The sequence below is a fragment of the Dama dama genome, chromosome 23, assembly GCF_033118175.1.
Source record: "Dama dama isolate Ldn47 chromosome 23, ASM3311817v1, whole genome shotgun sequence".
Classification (NCBI taxonomy): domain Eukaryota; kingdom Metazoa; phylum Chordata; class Mammalia; order Artiodactyla; family Cervidae; genus Dama; species Dama dama.
The window spans coordinates 65,083,360-65,102,851 of NC_083703.1; the positions used below are offsets into that span (position 1 = coordinate 65,083,360).

General features: G+C 39.1%; 1 protein-coding gene across 5 annotated transcripts in view; it reads left to right on the forward strand.

Moving 5' to 3' along the window:
- PHF20 (PHD finger protein 20) overlaps window positions 1-19,492 on the forward strand; it is a 138,857-nt gene that overhangs the window by 14,408 nt on the left and 104,957 nt on the right. For all 5 annotated transcript variants that reach the window (XM_061127176.1, XM_061127178.1, XM_061127180.1 and 2 more), the window contains exon 2: window positions 7,355-7,469. In XM_061127176.1, coding sequence (XP_060983159.1) covers window positions 7,387-7,469 — 83 coding nt within the window. In that variant the 5' untranslated portion in view covers window positions 7,355-7,386. The remainder of the gene's footprint in view (window positions 1-7,354; window positions 7,470-19,492) is intronic.

A 19,492-nucleotide genomic window follows, 5' to 3' on the forward strand; every position in this document is an offset into this window, starting at 1 on the left:
GCGCTCAGCTTTCTTTATGGTCCAACTCTCACATCCATACATGACTCCTGGAAAACCATAGCTTTGACTAGACGGACCTTTGTTGGCAAAGTAATGTCTCTTCCTTTTAATATGCTGTCTAGGTTTATCATAGCTTTTCTTCCAAGGAGCAAGTGTCTTTTATTTTTTTATTTTTGCAAGTGTCTTTTAATTTCATGGCTGCCGTCACCACCTGCAGTGATTTTGGAGCCCAAGAAAATAAAGTCTCTCACTGTTTCCATTGTTCCCCCATCTATTTGGCATGAAGTGATGGGACCAGATGCCATGATCTTAGTTTTCTGAATGTTGAGCTTTAAGCCAACTTTTTCACTTTCCTTTTTCACTTTCATCAAGATGCTCTTTAGTTCCTCTTCACTTTCTGCCATAAGGGTGTCATCTCCATATCTGAGGTTATTGATATTTCTCCTGGCAATCTTGATTCTAGCTTGTGCTTCATCCAGCCTGGCATTTTGCATGATGTACTCTGCATATAAGTTAAATAAAAGGGTGACAGTAGACAGCCTTGAGGTACTCCTTTCCCAATTTGGAACCAGTCTGTTGTTCCATATCCAGTTCTAACTGTTGCTTCTTGACCTGCATACAGATTTCTCAGGAGGCAAGTAATGTGGTCTGGTATTCCTTCCTCTTGAATTTTCCACAGTTTGTTGTGATCTACACAGTCAAAGGCTTTGGTGTAGTCAATAAAGCAGAAGTAGATGTTTTTCTGGAACTCTCTTACTTTTTCTGTTTTCCAGCGGATGTTGGCAATTTGATGTTTCCTCTGCCTTTTCTATAAATCTAGCTTGAACATCTGGAAGTTCTTGGTTCACATACTGTTGAAGCCCAGCTTGGAGAATTTTGAGCATTACTTTGCTAGTGTGTGAGATGAATGCAATTGTGCAGTAGTTTGAACATTCTTTGGCATTGCCTTTCTTTGGGATTGGAATGAAATTGACCTTTTCTAGTCCTGTGGCCACTGCTGTTTTCCAAATTTGCTGGCATATTGAATGCAGCACTTCTACAGTATCATCTTTTAGAATTTGAAATAGCTCAACTGGAATTCCATCACTTCTATTAGCTTTGTTCGTAGTGATGCTTCCTAAGGCCCACCTGACTTTGGACTCCAGGATGTCTGGCTCTAGGTGAGTGATCACACCATTGTGGTTATTTGGATCATTAAGGTCTTATTTGTATAGTTCTTCCATGTATTCTTGTCACCTCATCTTAATATCTTCCGCTTCCGTTAGGTCCATACCGTTTCTGTCCTTTATTGTGCCCATGTTTGCATGAAATGTTCCCTTGGTATCTCTAATCTTCTTAAAGAGGTCTCTAATCTTTCCCATCCTATTGTTTTCCTCTATTTCTTTGCATTGATCGCTAAGCGAGGCTTTCTTATCTCTCCTTGCTATTCTTTGGAACTCTGCATTCAGATGGTTATATCGTTCCTTTTCTCCTTTGCCTTTCACTTCTCTTCTTTTCTCAGCTATTTGTAAAGCCTCCTCAGACAACCATTTTGCCTTTTTGCACTTCTTTTTCTTGGGGATGGTCTTGATCACTGCCTCCTGTACAATGTCACGAACCTCTGTCTATAGTTCTTCAGGCACTCTGTCTATCAGATCTAATCCCTTGAATCTATTTGTCACTTCCACTGTATAGTCATAAGCAATTTGATTTAGGTCATACCTGAATGGTTTAGTGGTTTTCCCTACTTTCTTCAATTTAATTCTGAATTTTGCAGAAAGGAGTTCCTGATCTGAGCCACAGTCAGCTCCTGGTCCTGTTTTTGCTGACTTTATAGAGTTTCTCCATCTTTGGCTGCAAAGAATATAATCAGTTTGATTTCTGTATTGCCCATCTGGTGATGTCCATGTGTGGAATCTTCTCCTGTGTTGTTGGAAGAGGGTGTCTGCTGTGACCTGTGCGTTCTCTTGGTGAAATTCTGTTAGCCTTTGCCCTCCTTCATTCTGTACTCCAAGGCCAAACTTGCCTGTTACTCCAGGTATCTTTTGACTTCCTACTTTTGCATTCCAATCCCCTATGATGAAAATCACATCTTTATTGGTGTTAGTTGTAGAAGGTCTTGTACGTCTTCATAGAACTGTTCAGCTTCTTTGGCATTAGTAGTTGGGGCATAGATTTGGATTACTGTGATATTGAATGGTTTGCCTTGGAAATGAACAGAGATCATTCTGTCATTTTTGAGACTGCACCCAAATACTATATTTTGGACTCTTTTGTTGACTTTGAGGGCTACTCCATTTCTTCTAAGGAATTCTTACCCGCAGTAGTAGATATTCTTAAGGTTAGAAAATTCAAACAATAAAATTAAAAAATGAAGTTAAATTTTCTTGCTCTATTCCTTTCATTAAGGGAACTACTGAACAGTTATTTTGTTCCTTCTTAGAGGGAAGAAACATGCATAGAGTATGCATATAATAGATCTGTCTGTATATATGTTTATTTGTATTAAAGAGGTAATACTGTATACCTGCCTCTACACCATGCTTTTTTTACTTGACAGTGTATCTTGCAGATGGCTCCATATCAGCATCTACAGCTTACCATTTTACCTTTTAATAGCTGTACCACATTCTGTTGTATTAGTTCAGTTCAGTTCGGTTGCTCAGTCGTGTCCGACTCTGCGTCTCCATGAACTGCAGCACGCCAGGCCTCCCTGTCCATGCCCAACTCCTGGAGTTTAATCAAACTCATGTCCATTGAGTCGGTGATGCCATCCAGCCATCTCATCATCTGTTGTCCCCTTCTCCTCCTGCCCCTAATCCTTCCCAGCGTCAGGGTCTTTTCCAATGAGTCATCTCTTCGCATAAGGTAGCCAAAGTATTGAAGTTTCAGCTTCAGCATCAGTCCTTCCAGTGAACACCCGGGACTGACCTTTAAGATGGACTGGTTGGATCTCCTTGCAGTCCAAGGGACTCTTAAGAGTCTTCTCCAACACCATGGTTCAAAAGCATCAATTCTTTGGCACTTAGCTTTCTTCACAGTCCAACACTCACATCCATACGTGACTACTGGAAAAACCATAGCCTTGACTAGACGGACCTTTTTTGGCAAAGTAATGTCTCTGCTTTTTAATATGCTATCTAGGTTGGTCATCACTTTCCTTCCAAGGAATAAGTGTGTTTTAATTTCATGGCTGCAATCACCGTCTGCAGTGATTTTGAAGCCCCCCAAAATAAAGTCTGACAATGTTTCCACTGTTTCCCCATCTATTTGTCATGAAGTGATGGGACCAGATGCCATGATCTTAGTTTTCTGAATGCTGAACTTTAAGCCAACTTTTTCACTCTCCTCTTTCATCAAGAGACTTTTTAGTTCCTCTTCTCTTTCTGCCATAAGGGTGGTGTCATTTGCATATCTGAGGTTATTGATATTTCTCCCAGCAATCTTGATTCCAACTTGTGCTTCTTCCAGCCCAGCGTTTCTCATGATGTACTCTGCATATAAGTTGAATAAGCAGGGTGACAATATACAGCCTTGACATACTCCTTTTCCAATTTGGAACCAGTCTGTTGTTCCATGTATTCTGTTGTATAGATGGCCATAATTCATTTAAGTGGGCCTCTTTTGATGGGCATTTTAATTGCAGAAATTTATTGTTCATCCTCACAGGTAATTTGGCAGACTTTGGGGGATGTATCCGTAGGGTGTCACTGGATATGGGTCTGTTGGGTTGTGGGGATTTGCATATTTGTAGATACTGCCAAGTTGCCTCTAGATAGGATTTTCCAATTTATGCTTCTACCAACAGAGTATAAGTATCATTTTTCCCTCATCCCCGAAAGCACTGGGTATTTTATCTTGAAATTATTAGCCTGAAAAGTGAAAAGTTGTTACTTTGATTTGGATTTCCTTTAGTTTAGGATGATGTTACATGAATAAGGATAATATAGTCATATGCTTATTAGATCTTTGTATTATTCCTGCCCGTCTTCCCCACAAGCCTCTCCCTTCCCTACCTGGGAATCTGCCAGTTCTCACATTTTGCTTTTTTTTTTTTTTTTTTTTTCATTTTGCTCATTTTTAAGTGAGTTGTTTGGCTCTTTTGTTCTTGGTTTATATGCACTCCTTGTTAATAAAGTAAGTTAGCCCTTTGGTCATATGTGTTGAAGTTATTTTCTCCAAGTTTGTTGTTTGTGAAAGTGCCCTTTAAACTGTGTTACACAGTATACATTTAAAGGATTCATTATCATTGGTACAGGGCCATTGACTGCAAATACTGTATTTAAGGAAATAAACTAGGCTCTCTTGTCTCCTGTGGAGCAGTGAGCACACATTGTAGGGTAATTTGTTTTTTTTATTTTATTTTTAATTAAAAATTTTTTTGACCTTGCTGCATGGCAACTTAGTTCCCCCCAGGGATTGAACCCATGACCCCTAACTGCTGGGCCACCAGGGAAGTCCCTGTAGGGAATTTTGAATGTAAAGGAGTAGTTTGAAGTCCTGCCAGGGTCTTTAAAATGGAATCATATATGAGTACAGGTTGCATCAGATTTTTTTTTCTCATAGTTTTCCTGGGTGTCTTTATTGAACATATTTCCTCTTCCTATTCTGGAACTAGAACTTTTTGGAAGAAAAAATCTAAGGCCCTGAAGAATGCATAAGTTAAAAGCTACAGAATCTTAGCCCTCTTGCAGCTTGAGAAAAATGTGTTTAAATGTAAGAAGTAAAAACTTATGTAATCTTAATTCCTACTTCTGTCTTGAACTATTTTTTATTCTTTAGTAGATGTTGTCAAATTAAATTGAGACTTTCAGACAGTTGTCCCTCCCTTTGCCCTTTGTTAGAGCCCCTTCATCTCTTTTCAGTGTTTGTGTTTGTCTTCCTGGGCGGACAGGGGCTGGGACTGAGTTGGATTTCTGATTCCTGATTTCCAGCACAGTGCCTTTCTGACAGTGCTCACTAATGATTTGTTGAATAAATTAATGTGAAATTTAAAAACAAACTGTGCCATCCTAGAGGAGTAGAGGGATTTGGGCATGGGACATAAAAGTCAGATTAGTCCTTAGTCTTGTTCTGACTGGTATCAGAGTGGAGCTTCAAATAAATGGGTCAGAGTTACAATGAAACCTGTTTCAGTTCATGATAAGGAAGACCTTCAACAATTCTGCCTCAAGAGGAATTGGTTTTCTTGAGTCATTAAGAATAATTTGCTCATTTTCATTCACTGCCTTGTTCCCACACTCCTGTATTTTAATGGAAGGCCTCCTTAGGGAAGCTGTGTGGTAAAAGAATTAATTCAGAAATCAAGCAGACCTGGGCTTTTGTTCTGGGGCTGGTCACTTAGCACCAGAACCTTAGCCCAATTACTTTAAACCAAATTTCTTCTTATGTGATAATAGGATTATAATTAGCTGCTAACTATATAGTCCTTATACCATTCCTTAAATGGATTATCTCATTTAGTCTTCACATCCACTGCCTGGAGATAGGTACCTGGTATCACCATCCCCATTTTAGGGAGAGAAAACAAATTCTGAGGGGTTAAGTAATTCACCCAAATTTATTCCGCTAAAGGCCAAGCATTTAATCCTATTACATTAATGCCATCTCTAAAAGGGAACTGTCTCCCTGCATGAAGTCTAATAAATACTAGCTGCTCTGGTGAGTTTTCAGTGCCACTCTTTTTTCTTGTGTACCATCGTCTTTTCATATAATCTGAGAGGCAAAACTATTAATCTGAATATTACTTGGTATACACGAAGTCAAAAAGATAATTTGAGGTGCTTTTTCAGGCAAGTCAAAACGAAGACTGTTTACTTATATTAGGTTTGATATCTCATTTTCCTGGAGAGTGTAAAGTATAGCCAGTCAGACCTCTGACTTGCCCTTTCCTAGGGTCCATATCATCCAAATACTCTTGTTTGACATAGCCTTTCAGTTGAAACTGTCACCTGTTCCTGTCTTAGTCTGGTATTTGCTTTATGTGTTCTCCAGTATCAGCCCCTTGAAATGAGTTGTTTAATATAATGGATAGCTCATCGTGTACATTTTTTTTTCCTCATGGGAAATTTCCAGTGTGAAAAATAGTAAATTTAGGAAACTTTAAGAGGGAGAGATCACTTACAAACTGTTTTTTTTTCCCAGTCTTTTTTTTTTTAAAATGCACATGAGTTTTACTGTGAGTTCAGAGGGATATAATTTTACATCCTCCTTTTTCATGTAATATATTGCAAGAAAAATGTGATGGTATCTACACATTAGATATGAGGACCCACTTCTGTGATTATTCCTCGTTCATCTATTGCAAAGATTGCCCTTGTAATATGAGGCAGATATTGCCCTGACAGTGCTCTGGCATTGCTTGGGATCCAAAGTTCAGTGGGAGAGAATTTACTGGGAGTTGGCCTTGCTATATGGAGGTGGCCTGCTCAAGTGCCCCAAGAGCTCGGAGCTCAGAGTGGCTACATCTCCAGCAAAACCACCACTAGCCCATAAAGGTCAATTTTACTCATATGGATAATGATCACCAATCCCACTTTGTCAGAATTTACTCAAGAAGCAGCAGAAAATACGGATAGAACAAAATGAATAAATAGACATTTCTTGTCCAGCCTTCCAAAAGTAAAGGACCAGAAAATCGGAGTTCAGCTTTTGTTTCCTTCCTTTGTAGCACTTAAAAATCATAGCAGTTGCAGTTTGCAGTTAAGTCATTTGTCTGTTTTACTGGCTACATTATTTTTTTCCCCAGTAGACTGGAGGCTTCAGGAGGCCAGGAATTGTGTCTCTTTGGTCTTGAGGACTGTTTTTCTAAAGTCTCTCAGCAGATGTTTGTTATCATTTGTCTTCAGCAAATGATTAAATTTACTTCTGAGTGACTTTTTCTTTGGTGTTCTGAGGAGTCCCCCTTACAGGTGAATCTTTGGTAAGTGGTGTTGGGGGCTTCTCAGGTGGCGCTAGAGGTAAAGAACCTGCCTGCCAATGCAGAAGACATAAGAGACACAGGTTCCATCCCTGGGTCAGGAAGATCCCTGGAGGAGGGCACGGCAACCTACTTCACTATTCTTGCCTGTATAATCCCAAGGACAGAGAAGCCTGGGGGCTACAGTCCCTGGGGTCGACAAGAGTTGGAGATGACTGGAGCAACTTGGCACTCTTCCAGTTCCAGAGATACAAGATGCTCTGTGTTAGAGGAGGAGGAACCAGTGGAGGGCACACCTGTGCTAGGATGAGGGCAGGAGTAAAGCAGGGCGCTGACGCCGTTTCCTGGAGCTTTGTGTTTTGAATAATGCCTGTTTGTCTTTTATGTGTAGTGAGTGATACTCCACTCTGGGCAGACTTTGCCTAAGTTTCATAAATATTTAATTGGCTTTTTCAGGAGAATAAAAGCAGCCCCGTTGATGACTGAAAATGACAAAGCATCCACCTAACAGACGAGGAATCAGCTTTGAAGTGGGAGCCCAGTTGGAAGCCCGGGACCGATTAAAAAACTGGTACTTTTACATTTTTCTGTTAATTAAATCCCTTCAGTAAAGGACATTTGCCAGCACTCATAAAGAGGGGTAGCCTAGGCTTTTCTGTAGTGTGTTCCTGCTCCCTGACTCTTAAGTCTAGAGCTGTGGTAATATCTTTCTCTTTGGTGCTGGGATCCCTGTGTTGAGGGAACCATCTAGTAATATCTATTTCCCTTTTCTGCCTATTCATCTGCAGGAGTTATGGGAAGAAGAATCAGGAGTGGCTACAGGGAAGGGAAGAGTTATTAGTGGCAACTTATTCTTGGCTGCCTGTCTGAAAGATCAGAGATGGAAGAATGAAGAAAAGGGGGGTAGATCAGAGCAGTTTGTGTGTTGCAAACAACCCCTCCTGTTTTCTGGGTGTGTTGTTGTACAGTTGAAACTTAGTCATCGCATCATAGGGATGATTAGGTTTAGAAACTGAGAGGTTGTAATCCCAACTTTGTCAATGACTCGTGACCTCTGGTTGGTAATTAGCTACTCTGAGCATCAGCTTCATCTGTAAATGTGGGTATTAGTAATACCGACCTCAACGGAGTTTTTCTGAGAATCAAATAACAGGATGTGTGGGGAAAGGCCTTGTAAACTGTAAAGTGATGGTTGTTGTTGAGGATATCCTAGAGTTTAGTCTTTTGTTTATGCTTAAAGTGAAAGTGAGGATTTCAAAATTCAAACCTTTCTATGAGTTTTTATAAGGAAGACTGTAGTGCTTTTCAGTGTCAAAATAGACAGGCTAACCAGCGCCTGGTGTTTAGAAGGAGAAGATGAGAAGAGAAGCAGGGGAAATGGGGTAGAATATGTCTCTGCTGCCTTTTGGGGCTGGGAGATGTGATATAAGAATTAGACTCTTTGAACACCTGCTTGTTTCTGTAATTATTTCCCTTTCTTGGTTTCCCTCAGGATTTTTAAAGGCAGCTTAATCAAGAGAAAGAATTCTTTTTAGATTTGGAGAAAAAATTAAAATATTGAAAAAGTTCAAAAGTACAGCTAACTGTAAGATAATCTGTGTACTTGTCACCCAGAATTACTGAATTTTAACACTTCTATTTATATTTAAAAAAAATAAAGGACATGAAATGTTCCTGGTTTAATGGTAGTACCTTTTATGCCCTTTCCAATTCAGTTCCACTCTTGCCTTCCTTAGAGGCAGCCAGCATCCTGTAGTTAGTTCTGTCCTTCCCATGTTTTACATTTTTACTGTATGTATCCATAAATAATACTAGTTAGCATCACTTTGGGTGTTTTTAAAAAAAATCATGTAAGTGTTCTCATATTGTTTGTTTCTTTTCTGTAGTTCATATTTTTGTGATTTACCCATACTGGTATAGATATTTGTCCTCATTTCTGTATAGAGTTCCACTGAATGGATATACCATATTTTGTTTATTTAGTCTCCTACTAATGGACATTTAGATTCTAGTTCTTTACTTTATACACAATGCTACCTTGAACATTTCTATAATATCTCTTTGTGCACATGTGCAAGAATATTTCTTGGGTAATGGCTTACAAACTTTTTTGACCATAATCTAGTATAAGAAATATTTTAAAGAAAGCCAGTGTGGTACTTGCTGTATACACAATATAAATTTAAAAGAAGCAAAACTTTTGTGAAATAGTCCTTAACCTTAATACATTCAATATACTCTAATGTTTCCTAATATACACACAAAACTGCTGGTTGTGAACCATTCATTTGATTTTACAATCTACTGATTTTACAATGTACTGCAGTCTGAGAAGCCCTACTTCAGTGAATTTGTTAAGTAATATGATAAACACATTTTTAGTTTTACTGGAAATTTGCACAGAGTTTTAACCACTGGATCACCAGGGAAGCCCCGAGTTTCAGCTTTTTATTATGAAAAGATTTTAAGCATAACCAAAAGTTCAGAGAATACTGCAATGAATACTATGCCTTCCACCTGTATTCACTAATTGTTAAATATATTTTTACCCAACATACTTTATATACTTATTATAATGTAATTAATTGTAATTAGCAATAATTTCATAATATCTAATATCCAGAACCTATTCAGATATATGTCTCTTTAGTTACTTTTATCCCATGACAATCCTTCTCCCCTCCGCTACTCTTTGCCTTTCATGACGTTATTTTTTTTTTTTTTTTAGACCACAGTCTCTCAAGAGCAATACATTTAATACATTCATAAGATTTCAAATGAGTACATACATGCTACAGGTTTTCGATTTTCTTTGGACAACACAAAAACCACAGTACTCAAATTGTAAGTTTTAACAGGAACATTTTGACACATGGCAGGTTAAAAAAATAATAAAACCAACATTGAACTAATCCAGCACCAATAGACTTCCTTAAATCTCTCATACTATCCTACTTTTGAAATCATATGACTGCCTTCTATACCAGCATTTTTTCTTCTCCACCCAACAATTCAACAACAAAAATTAGATAAAAAATTAGAGGTGTGTCACTGAATGAATAATACAACAGATTTTTTTTAAAAAAGCCCCTTATTTGTTGAATGTTGAAAGAGGAGAATATGATTAGGTGGAAATACTGTAAGGCATTTGATTCATTCACTTCACTCTGATATCAGAGCACAGGAAACGTGCTCAAAGGTTAGCAGAAGGATCTAACAAGGATGGCAAGAAATAGTCCCACATTATTTATAAAAGGAAGGCTGCACTCATGAATATGAAGAGCTTATAATACCATGGAAAAATATTTTAAGTTATAAAGTTAAATGAGAAAGTAGAATATAAAACTGTATATTCAGTATGATCTCAACTATGTAAAACCAAGCCAAAAAAAGGCTGAAAGTTCAAAATGTTAAGTTAGTGGTTGTATTTAAACAATGTATCTATCTGGATCTTTTTTTCCTTTTATTTTTCTGTCTCTCCCAAAACTTTCTCTACTGGGAAGGATCCTTTTTTTTTTTTTTTTTCTTTTGTTTTAAACCATTAGCTACTAAAAAAGGATGCCTGATAAAAGTATTGAATTCAAATTAATGAATTTAAGTCCAGCCTATAGGCAAGGATCTGGGCATGTACAAAACTATAAAACATTCCAGGCTACCCTCTAAATCCACAGTGTGTTACCTGTAACATCCCAGAGGCTAGAGGGCTTCGTCTTCTCCTCTAGCCAGGTGCAAAGTGTCACCAGATCCTGCCTGATGAAAAACTGCTGAATTAAACAGAAACGTCATGACGTTATTTTTAAGCAACATTTATTTTGAAGACTATTCCACATTCTGAGTTGGTCACATTGTTTTCTCATGGCGAGTTTAACTTGTTTCTTGTATTCTCTATTTCCTGTAAACTAGAAGTTAGGTTTAGACTTCAGGTTAAACATTGTGTTGCAGAATGGTTGAATGGTAATGCTATGTGTTTCATATCGCATCCCATCAGGGGACACATAAAGCTATATCATCCCACTCTCTGTTCCAGTGTATCACTTGGATAAAGTAATGACTGCCATTTCTCACCATCTTAAAAGTGTATTTTTCCCTGTCAGAGTACTAAATAATTTGTGGGGGTACTTTGGAATATATCTTAATTGTTTCCCTATACCATTTACCGAATGATTTTTAGCATCCATCAATAATCCTTTCCCTCCATCAGTTATTATCCCAGAAGTGGAAGGATAGTGGTTTTTTCACCTCTCTCATTCAGTGTTTTATTGTTACAGCTGATGTTCTTTTGTAAGAAGAGCATTTTTTTTTTCTTTATTCCTTTTTAAAGATCACTAAGGACTGAGTTTATTCAGTGTGGTGTTGTAGTCGGTTACATTCATTATTTTCTTTTGTGCTAAAATTTTCCCAAACTTGGTCAGTGACAGCCTCTTTAAACCAGCTTCTTTGATCTTTTGACACACTCCTGTTAGTCGTTGAGTAGTCCTTATTTTCTGGCATTACTAGAAGCCCCAGATTTATTTCACCTGTCCTGCTCCCAGACCCTGTCCATTTCTCCAAGGAGACCTGGTTTCTTTTAGTTAGAAGTGGTACTTGAAACTTAAGTTCTAAATTGGGCACTGGGTTTGTTTATTGCTGCTAGAATGTCATTGCTTTTAAGACTTTTTTTAGTGGTTGGAGCTAAGAAATAGTTGTTTTGAAACATTATGAGTTCATTTTTATTTTTTGGCCATACCACGTGGCATGCAGAATCTTGGTTCCCAGACCAATCAAACCCATACCCCCTGCATTGGGAGCACAGAGTCTTAACCACTGGACTACCAGGGAAGTCCCTGTGAGTTCATTTTTATATTTCTAATTTAAATGGAACATTTTGTAATTTTTAAAATTTTGCCTTTATTTTATATTAAAACTCTTTGTTTCTAATCACGCTAATATAGAAACCCATTTGCTTTATTCTGTATTACACACAAAATAGTTTCAAAGTTACAATACTGGTATTAAAAAAAAAAATCTGAGTGAAATTTAAGATTTTCCTGACATTTAGAAAAATTATGGGAACTTCCCTGGTGGTCCAGTGGTTAAGATTCTGAGCTCCCAATGCAGAGGGCCCGGGTTCATTCCCTGGTCAGGGAATTAGATCCCATATGCCTCAACCAAGAGCTCACATGTTACAACTAAGACCTGGAATGGGCCAAATAAATAAATATATTAAAAAAATGATGTACCCTTCCCCCTAGGATAAATTATATTTAATTTGCTACAAATTAAATAGGACTCTAAATTAAGTAATGTGAGTTCCTTCTCAATACTCTTACAGCATAATTTTATTTTTACATTAAAATTTTTTTATGTGCATACAGTAAAATTTCCTTTTTCGGTGTATATGCCTATGAGTTTTAACTCATGTATAGATTCTTGTAAGTGTCAGAACTAATAGTAAACAGAGTACTTCAAAGACTTCTCTCATGCTACACCTTTGCCAGTCTATACTTACTTGATTTGATTATTTTGTTTACTGTCTTCCTCACTAGACCGCTAACTCAGTAAGGAATAGGGTGTTTTGGTTTCCGAAAAACAGTGCAGTTGATTTATTTGGAAATTGGAAGTGGGAGAAATAGGGAGTGAGGTGAAGAGACTGAGAGAGCTATGGACTCTCTTGTGAATCTGACCCTGGAAAGGAGAAAGGAGGATGATGGAAGTCCTAGAATGCAGTGCAGTGCTCAGAAGATTTTGGCAATGGAGATGGTGAGTCCTCAAGCCAAAGGTGCTGTCGAAAGAGTCTTGTCTCCATATATTCCTGTTCACTCAGCCGTTGGCTGGGGACAGCCCCAGGGAAGTGTGGCCATGGAACAGAGGTGGTGGTGAGTGTCAAGCTGCTACAGCTGGGGTCAGTTATTAGCACTTGCTAAGGATGTGAAGGGTATATTTTCAAGGCAGCCACATAGATGCTCAATAAAATTTGTGAGCTGAGTTCCAGGTGATTGTAGGAAAACATTTTCCTAGGTTGTTTTGATTGCTTACATCTTAAGCTTGAAAGAAAAAAAGTCTTTTTTTAATTGTAGTTTAGTTTGTTCACAATAGTGATTCAGGTTTTTTAAAAATTATATTCCATTATAGGTTGGGACAAGATATAAAAATTCTTTATACTAAACAGTAAATCCTGTGATTTATCTATTTTATGTACAGTAGTTTGTTTCTATTAATCCCATACACCTAGTTTGTCCCCTCCCTTCTCTTTGGTAACCATAAGTTTTCTATGTTTGTGAGTCTGTTTCTATTTTGTTTATAGATTCATTTATATTGTCTTTTATATTCCACATATAATGTGTAGTGTTTGTCTTTCTTTGTTTTACTTTACTAAGCATAATATTCTCTAGGTCCATCCATGTCACTGCAAATGTCATATTTCATTCTTTTTAATGACTAAGTAATATTCCATTATATATGTTTATACCACACCTTCTTAAGCCAATTGTTGATGGGCACTTTCGTTGTTTCCATGTCTTGGCTATTGTCTTAACAAATAGTGCTGGTATGAACATTGAGGTGCATGTATCTTTTTGAATTAGAGTTTTTGTTTTTTCTGAATATTTTTCCAATCCCACCCAGGAGTGGGATTGTTAGATCATATAGTAGCTCTCTTTTTAGTTTTTTGAGAAGCCTCTATATTGTTTTCCATAGTGGCAATACCAATTTGCATTTCCACCAACAGTGTATGAGGATTCCCTTGAGAAAATGTTTTTTAGTGTTATAGAATTATATAGCAACTAGGTAAAGGACTGACTGCCAGGCTCTCCATGTGCAGCGTCTCCATTAAGATTTCTCAACAAGTATGGGGTTCTTTATTATTTCAATTTTATAAATGAGGGAAGAAACTGAGGCTCACCGAGGCAAAAGTCCTTTGTCCCAAATTTCAGAGCTGGTGAGTGGTGGAGCTGGGATTTAAAATCCTGTTGATCTATGACTCCACAGCTTGGCCATATCTCCCAGGTGATTCCTTTCTCTAGTGATATTTTTTCTGTGTGCACTTCCCTACTTCCTAGATTGCCTACTCGTTGCAAAAAAAGAAAAAAATAAATAGGGTGAGGATGAGAAGAGTTACTTTTCAAAACACATGACAGAAGTGTAATAGAGACAAAAATGTGACTTCGAGTGGTCTTTCTGGATTAATGCTTTTATAAAAAGTCTGTAGTTTCGATTAATTTTGTCTGTATTGCTTAAACAGAACCCTGTTTAAGGGTTCACCTTTGTAAACTCACCTCTTCTCACCTTTGTAAACAGCACATTTTCTACTTCTGTTTAACTGTTAATAGTAACAATGACAGCAAACGTTTATCAAAGATTTTCTATGTATCAGGTATGATGCTATTTGCTTTACATGGACCATCTCATTTACTCCCCCATAGCAAGCCCATTGGGAACTGAAGCTCAGAGATAGAATGACTTGCCCAGGGTTAGAAGTTAGTCACTTTCAGAAGAAGTTGAATTTGAGACCTCCTGACCCAGTTTTGTTTGATTACAGTGTTTTGTGTACCTTTTCCAGAATTTATTTATAAAACACCCAACCCAGCTTTTCTTAAATTACAAGATCCCCCCCAAATCATGGAATTAGGATTTTTTTTCTTTTTTTTTGGAGGGGGGGGGCATGCTGTGCAGTTAGTGGGATCTTAGTTCCCTGACAAGGGATTGAACTTGGGCCCTTGTCATTGAAAGTGCAGAGTCCTAACCACTGAATTGCCAGGGAATTCCCTCAGAAATAGGATTTCTGTTTTCTCAGTGAAAGTGAAAGTTGCTCAGTTGTGTCCAACTCTTTGTGACCCTGTGGACTGTACAGTCCATGGAATTCTCCAGGCCAGAATACTGGAGTAGATAGCCTTTCCCTTCTCCAGGGGATCTTCCCAACCCAGGGATTGAACCCAGGTCTCCCTCATTGCAGGCAGATTCTTTACCAACTGAGCCACAAGGGAAGCTCAAGAATACTGGAGTGGGTAGCCTATCCCTTCTCCAGCAGATCTTCCTGATCCAGGAATCCAACTGGGGTCTCCTGCATTGCAGGCAGATTCTTTACCAACTGAGCTATCAGGGAATCAGGTCTCTGTTTTCTCAGAGACCAGCATTTGTAAAATACAGATTTAGATTTTCCGTGGAGATCATTAGTTCTCAAAGCAGTTTATCTCACCAAACAGACTACAGAATATTGATAAGAATCCACATTCTAATTTTAGACCTACCACTGTGGGGTGAACTTTCCACATATCCATCTTCTGTTCTGGAGATGGAGTAATCCTGCCTGCCCTCTTCTGCCGTTGCATTGATAAGCTGACTGTCTAATGTATGAGAGTCTGCAGTTTCCTAGTAATGATGCTTGGTGGATGGAATGGAAACTGCTTTTTCTGATGCCTTCTGCCTTCTTCCTGTCATCTGGTGGGAGCACACCATCTGTCCTGAACAGTAGGCTTGGCCTTCCCTGTTCTTACTCTGAACACAGTGAAAAAAGCTCCTTCTGTCTATTTCTTTCCTGACTCTTTGGCATGATTCCACCACCTTGTTTCCATTTAAGTTGATCATGGTATCCTTCCATTTCTTGTACAAAGGATTTCAGAATCTGAGTTCCATAATGTCCTTAGCTCTCTTTCTTTTCTATTTCTTTTTCATTAAGATTATTTGCACTGATCAAGTTTGGGTTCCTGGTTCATACCTCTTCACTTCTTGTGCCATCTTTTTAAAAAAAATTTACCTCATTTCTGAGCTTTCCACATATGTGTATTGAGGCATTATACTAGGCACTATGGAATAAAGGGAAATCAGTCCCTTCAGCTAGTAGGGCCCTCAAGAAGTGAAGTATTTGGCTTTGTCTGTAGCATTCTGGCCAAGGATTGTTAATTGTGTCCTGTCATCCTTCAGTTCAGTTCAGTTCAGTTCAGTCACTCAGTTGTGTCCGACTCTTTGCGACCCAATGAATCGCAGCACGCCAGGCCTCCCTGTCCATTACCAACTCCCAGAGTTTACTCAAACTCATGTCCATTGAGTGGTTGATGCCATCCAGCCATCTCATTCTCTGTTGTCCCCTTTTCCTCCTGCCCCCAGTCCCTCCCAGCATCAGGGTCTTCTCCAATGAGTCAACTCTTCCCATGAGGTGGCCAAAGTATTGGAGTTTCTGCTTCAGCATCAGTCCTTCCAATGAATACCCAGGACTGATCTCCTTTAGGATAGACTGGTTGAATCTCCTTGCAGTCCAAGGGTCAAGAGTCTTCTCCAACACCACGGTTCAAAAGCATCAATTCTTCGGCACTCAGCTTTTTTCACAGTCCAACTCTCACATCCATACATGACCACTGGAAAAACCATAGCCTTGACTAGATAGACCTTTGTTGGCAAAGTAATGTCTCTGCTTTTTAATATGCTATCTAGGTTGGTCATAACTTTCCTTTCAAGGAGTAAGCGTCTTTTAATTTCATGGCTGCAATCACCATCTGCAGTGATTTTGAATCTTTGCTAATATTTCATATTTAATGAGTGACTTACTCTATTAGGCACAAGTCTAAACCCTAACCCTAATCCTATACCCCATTTAACCCTCACAATACAATGAAGTGTATACTTTTATTGTTACCATTTTATACGTGAGGAAACAGAGGCACAGCAGTTGAGTAAGTTGCCCAAAGTTGCACAACTGATAAGTAATGGATTTGGGATTTGAAAACAGATAGTCTGGCTTCTGAGCTTGACAAGGTGTGGCTTTGATTCCCCATTCTGTGTCCTATACCTAGGATATAGAGTCAAGTTCCTGAAATTAATTATATTATGGGGTGACATTTACTCTGCATAGAGTTCGGGTGCAAATCCCTGAGAGACAACAATTAATTTTGTGTGTAGGAATTTTAGAAGAGTTCCAAAAGATGGCTGATGCCAAATCATTTATATAGTGCTGGATGCTGGAGAAGAGTGGTGATTAGGCTAGACATAGACCCTGATCTTCAGGAACTGATCTTCCAGTGGAGATAGATAGACCATAAATAAACAGATTGATTCCATGAAGACTAGGTGGTGATAAATGAAGAGGAAAAAGTAATGGTAAGTGGACAGAGAGTGATGCGGTATGTTTATGATGAGAGCTTTTCAATGTAGAGGATGACCAGGGAGCATCTGTCTGACACAGAAGCATTTGAGCAGAAATCTGAAGAGAGTGAGGGATATCCAGGGGAAGAGGGTTCCAGGTGGAGGCAGCCAAGGCATAGCATGCTGGGCACATTCAGGCAGTCGATGGAGAGTTAAGAGTAAGGGGGCCAGAGGTAGAAGATGAGCCCACACCTGTCAGCAGGGGCGGGATAGGCCAGAGGAGGGGTTTTGGGCTTGATTGTAAATATAATAGGAAGTCACTGAAGGATTTTAAACGGTAAAGTGACATTATCTGATTTCAGTTATTAAAAGTGGCTGTGGTTATTGTGTGTAGTATGCCTGTAATAGGCAGGCACGGGGAGAAATAGGGAGAGCCCTAAGAGTCTTGTAGTAGTCGAATTTAAGGTGATAGTTGCTGAACTAAAAAGCATTGGTGGAAATGATGAGAAGGGATCAGAGTCTGGGTATTTTTCAAAGGTATAGCCAATAGATTTGCTGATGATGTTTTGAGAGACAGAGGAGATTCAAGGAAGACTCCAAGAACTTTTGGTCAAAGTACTGATAGAATATTTGCTGAAATGGGGAAAACCAGCTGTTTGATTTTAGACATTTCAAATATGGGATTCCTTTTTCATCACCAAGCAGAGATGTTGAGCAGATGGTAGAATAAAAGTCAAGCATCTAGATGTGAGCCCTGAGTTAGAGATAGAAATTTGAGAGTTGGCAGTGAGTATAGGAGATTTAAAAAAAAGAGAGAGATTTTATTTTTTAGAACACTTTTAGGTTCATAGCAAAACTGAGCAAAAAGTATAGAGTCCCCGTCTCTTACCCTCACACCTACAGTCTTCCCCGCTGTCAACATCCTGCACCAGGGTGCTATATTTGTTATAGTTAAAAAATTTTTTTCCCATTACATGGATTTGCTTTATGTTTCTTTTTTTCTAAATTTTATCTATTTATTCATTTATTTAGGCTAAAATGAGTCTTTGTTGCTGAGCTGGCTTTTTCTAGTTGCAGTGCTCAGGCTTCTCATTGGGGTGGCTTCTCTTGTTGCAGAGCACAGGCTCTAGGGCACAGGCTTCAGTAATTGCAGCACATGGGCTCAGTAGTTGTGGCTCCCGCCCTCTAGAGCATAGTCTCAGTAGTTGTGGTGTACGGGCTCAGTTGGTCCTCAACATGTGGAATCTTCCCAGACCAGAGTTCCAGCCTGTGTCCCCCTCCATTGGCAGACAGATTCCTAACAACTAGACTACCAGGGACACCCCTTAACTGTGTATCCTGATGAACGTTTATTCATGTATATACATGTGTAACCACCCAGATTAAGATAGAGACATTCTGGGCTCCTTAGAAGACCTTTTTTCCCATATCCAGTCAGAGAGTCCCCTCAGCCCCAGAGGAACTACTTTCTGTGGCTGTGCATTTAAAGTGAGACCCATCAGCCTGTGGGTATTCTCTAGTATAATCAGTTGCCTGGGTGCAGGAGTGGAAAAATGTGGAGAATCTGATGGACCTACATGCATGTGTGCTAACTTGCTTGAGTCATGTCCAACTCTTTGTGACCACGGGGACTGTAGCCTACCAGGCTCCTCTGACCATGGGATTCTCCAGGCAAGAATACTGAAGTGGGTTATCCTATAGTTGGGGTTTATCCAGGCAGGTGTGATGGAGGACAAGAGGGGCCAGGGAGTTAAGGGTATCTGCAAGGAAGTGAGATTAAAGGATAAGATTTCCAGAATGAGAGTGAAGTGTGAGAGCAGGCAGAAGGGACAATGTGAGCAGAAGTATTGAGGGTTCACAGAACATGTATGTTCTCAGAGTCTGGAGAGGGACAGATAAGGTGAGGTGGGAGTTTGAGCAAGATTTTAAGCAGGAGAGAGACATGGTCCAATCCCTTGTAGGAACAGAAAAGTGGTGGTGTTTATTCAGTCACCAAACATTTATTGAGTGTCTGTATATCTGGCCCTTTGCCAGGACTGATAGAAGTGTATAGGAGTTACTTGGGCATACTGGAGGAGCTGGCTTAAAACTCAACATTCAGAAAACTAAGATCATGGCATCCGGTCCCGTCATTTCATAGCAAATAGGCGGGGGAAAATGGAAACAGTGACAGACTTTATTTTCTTGGGCTTCAAAAACAAGCAGACGGTGACTGCAGCCATGAAATTAAAAGATGTGTGCTCCTTGGAAGGAAAGCTATGACATACGTAGACAACATATTAAAAAGCAGAGACATGACTTTGCCGACAAAGATCCATCTAGTCAAAATTATAGTTTCTCCATTAGTCATGTATGGATGTGAGAGTTGGACCATAAAGAAGGCTGAGTGCCGAAGATTGATGCTTTTGAATTGTGGTGCTGGGGAAGTCTCTTGAGAGTCCCTTGAACAGCAAGGAGATCAAACTAGTCAATCCTAAATTGATTGACTAGTTGATTGACTAAATTGATATTCATTCATTGAAAGGACTAATGCTGAAGGTG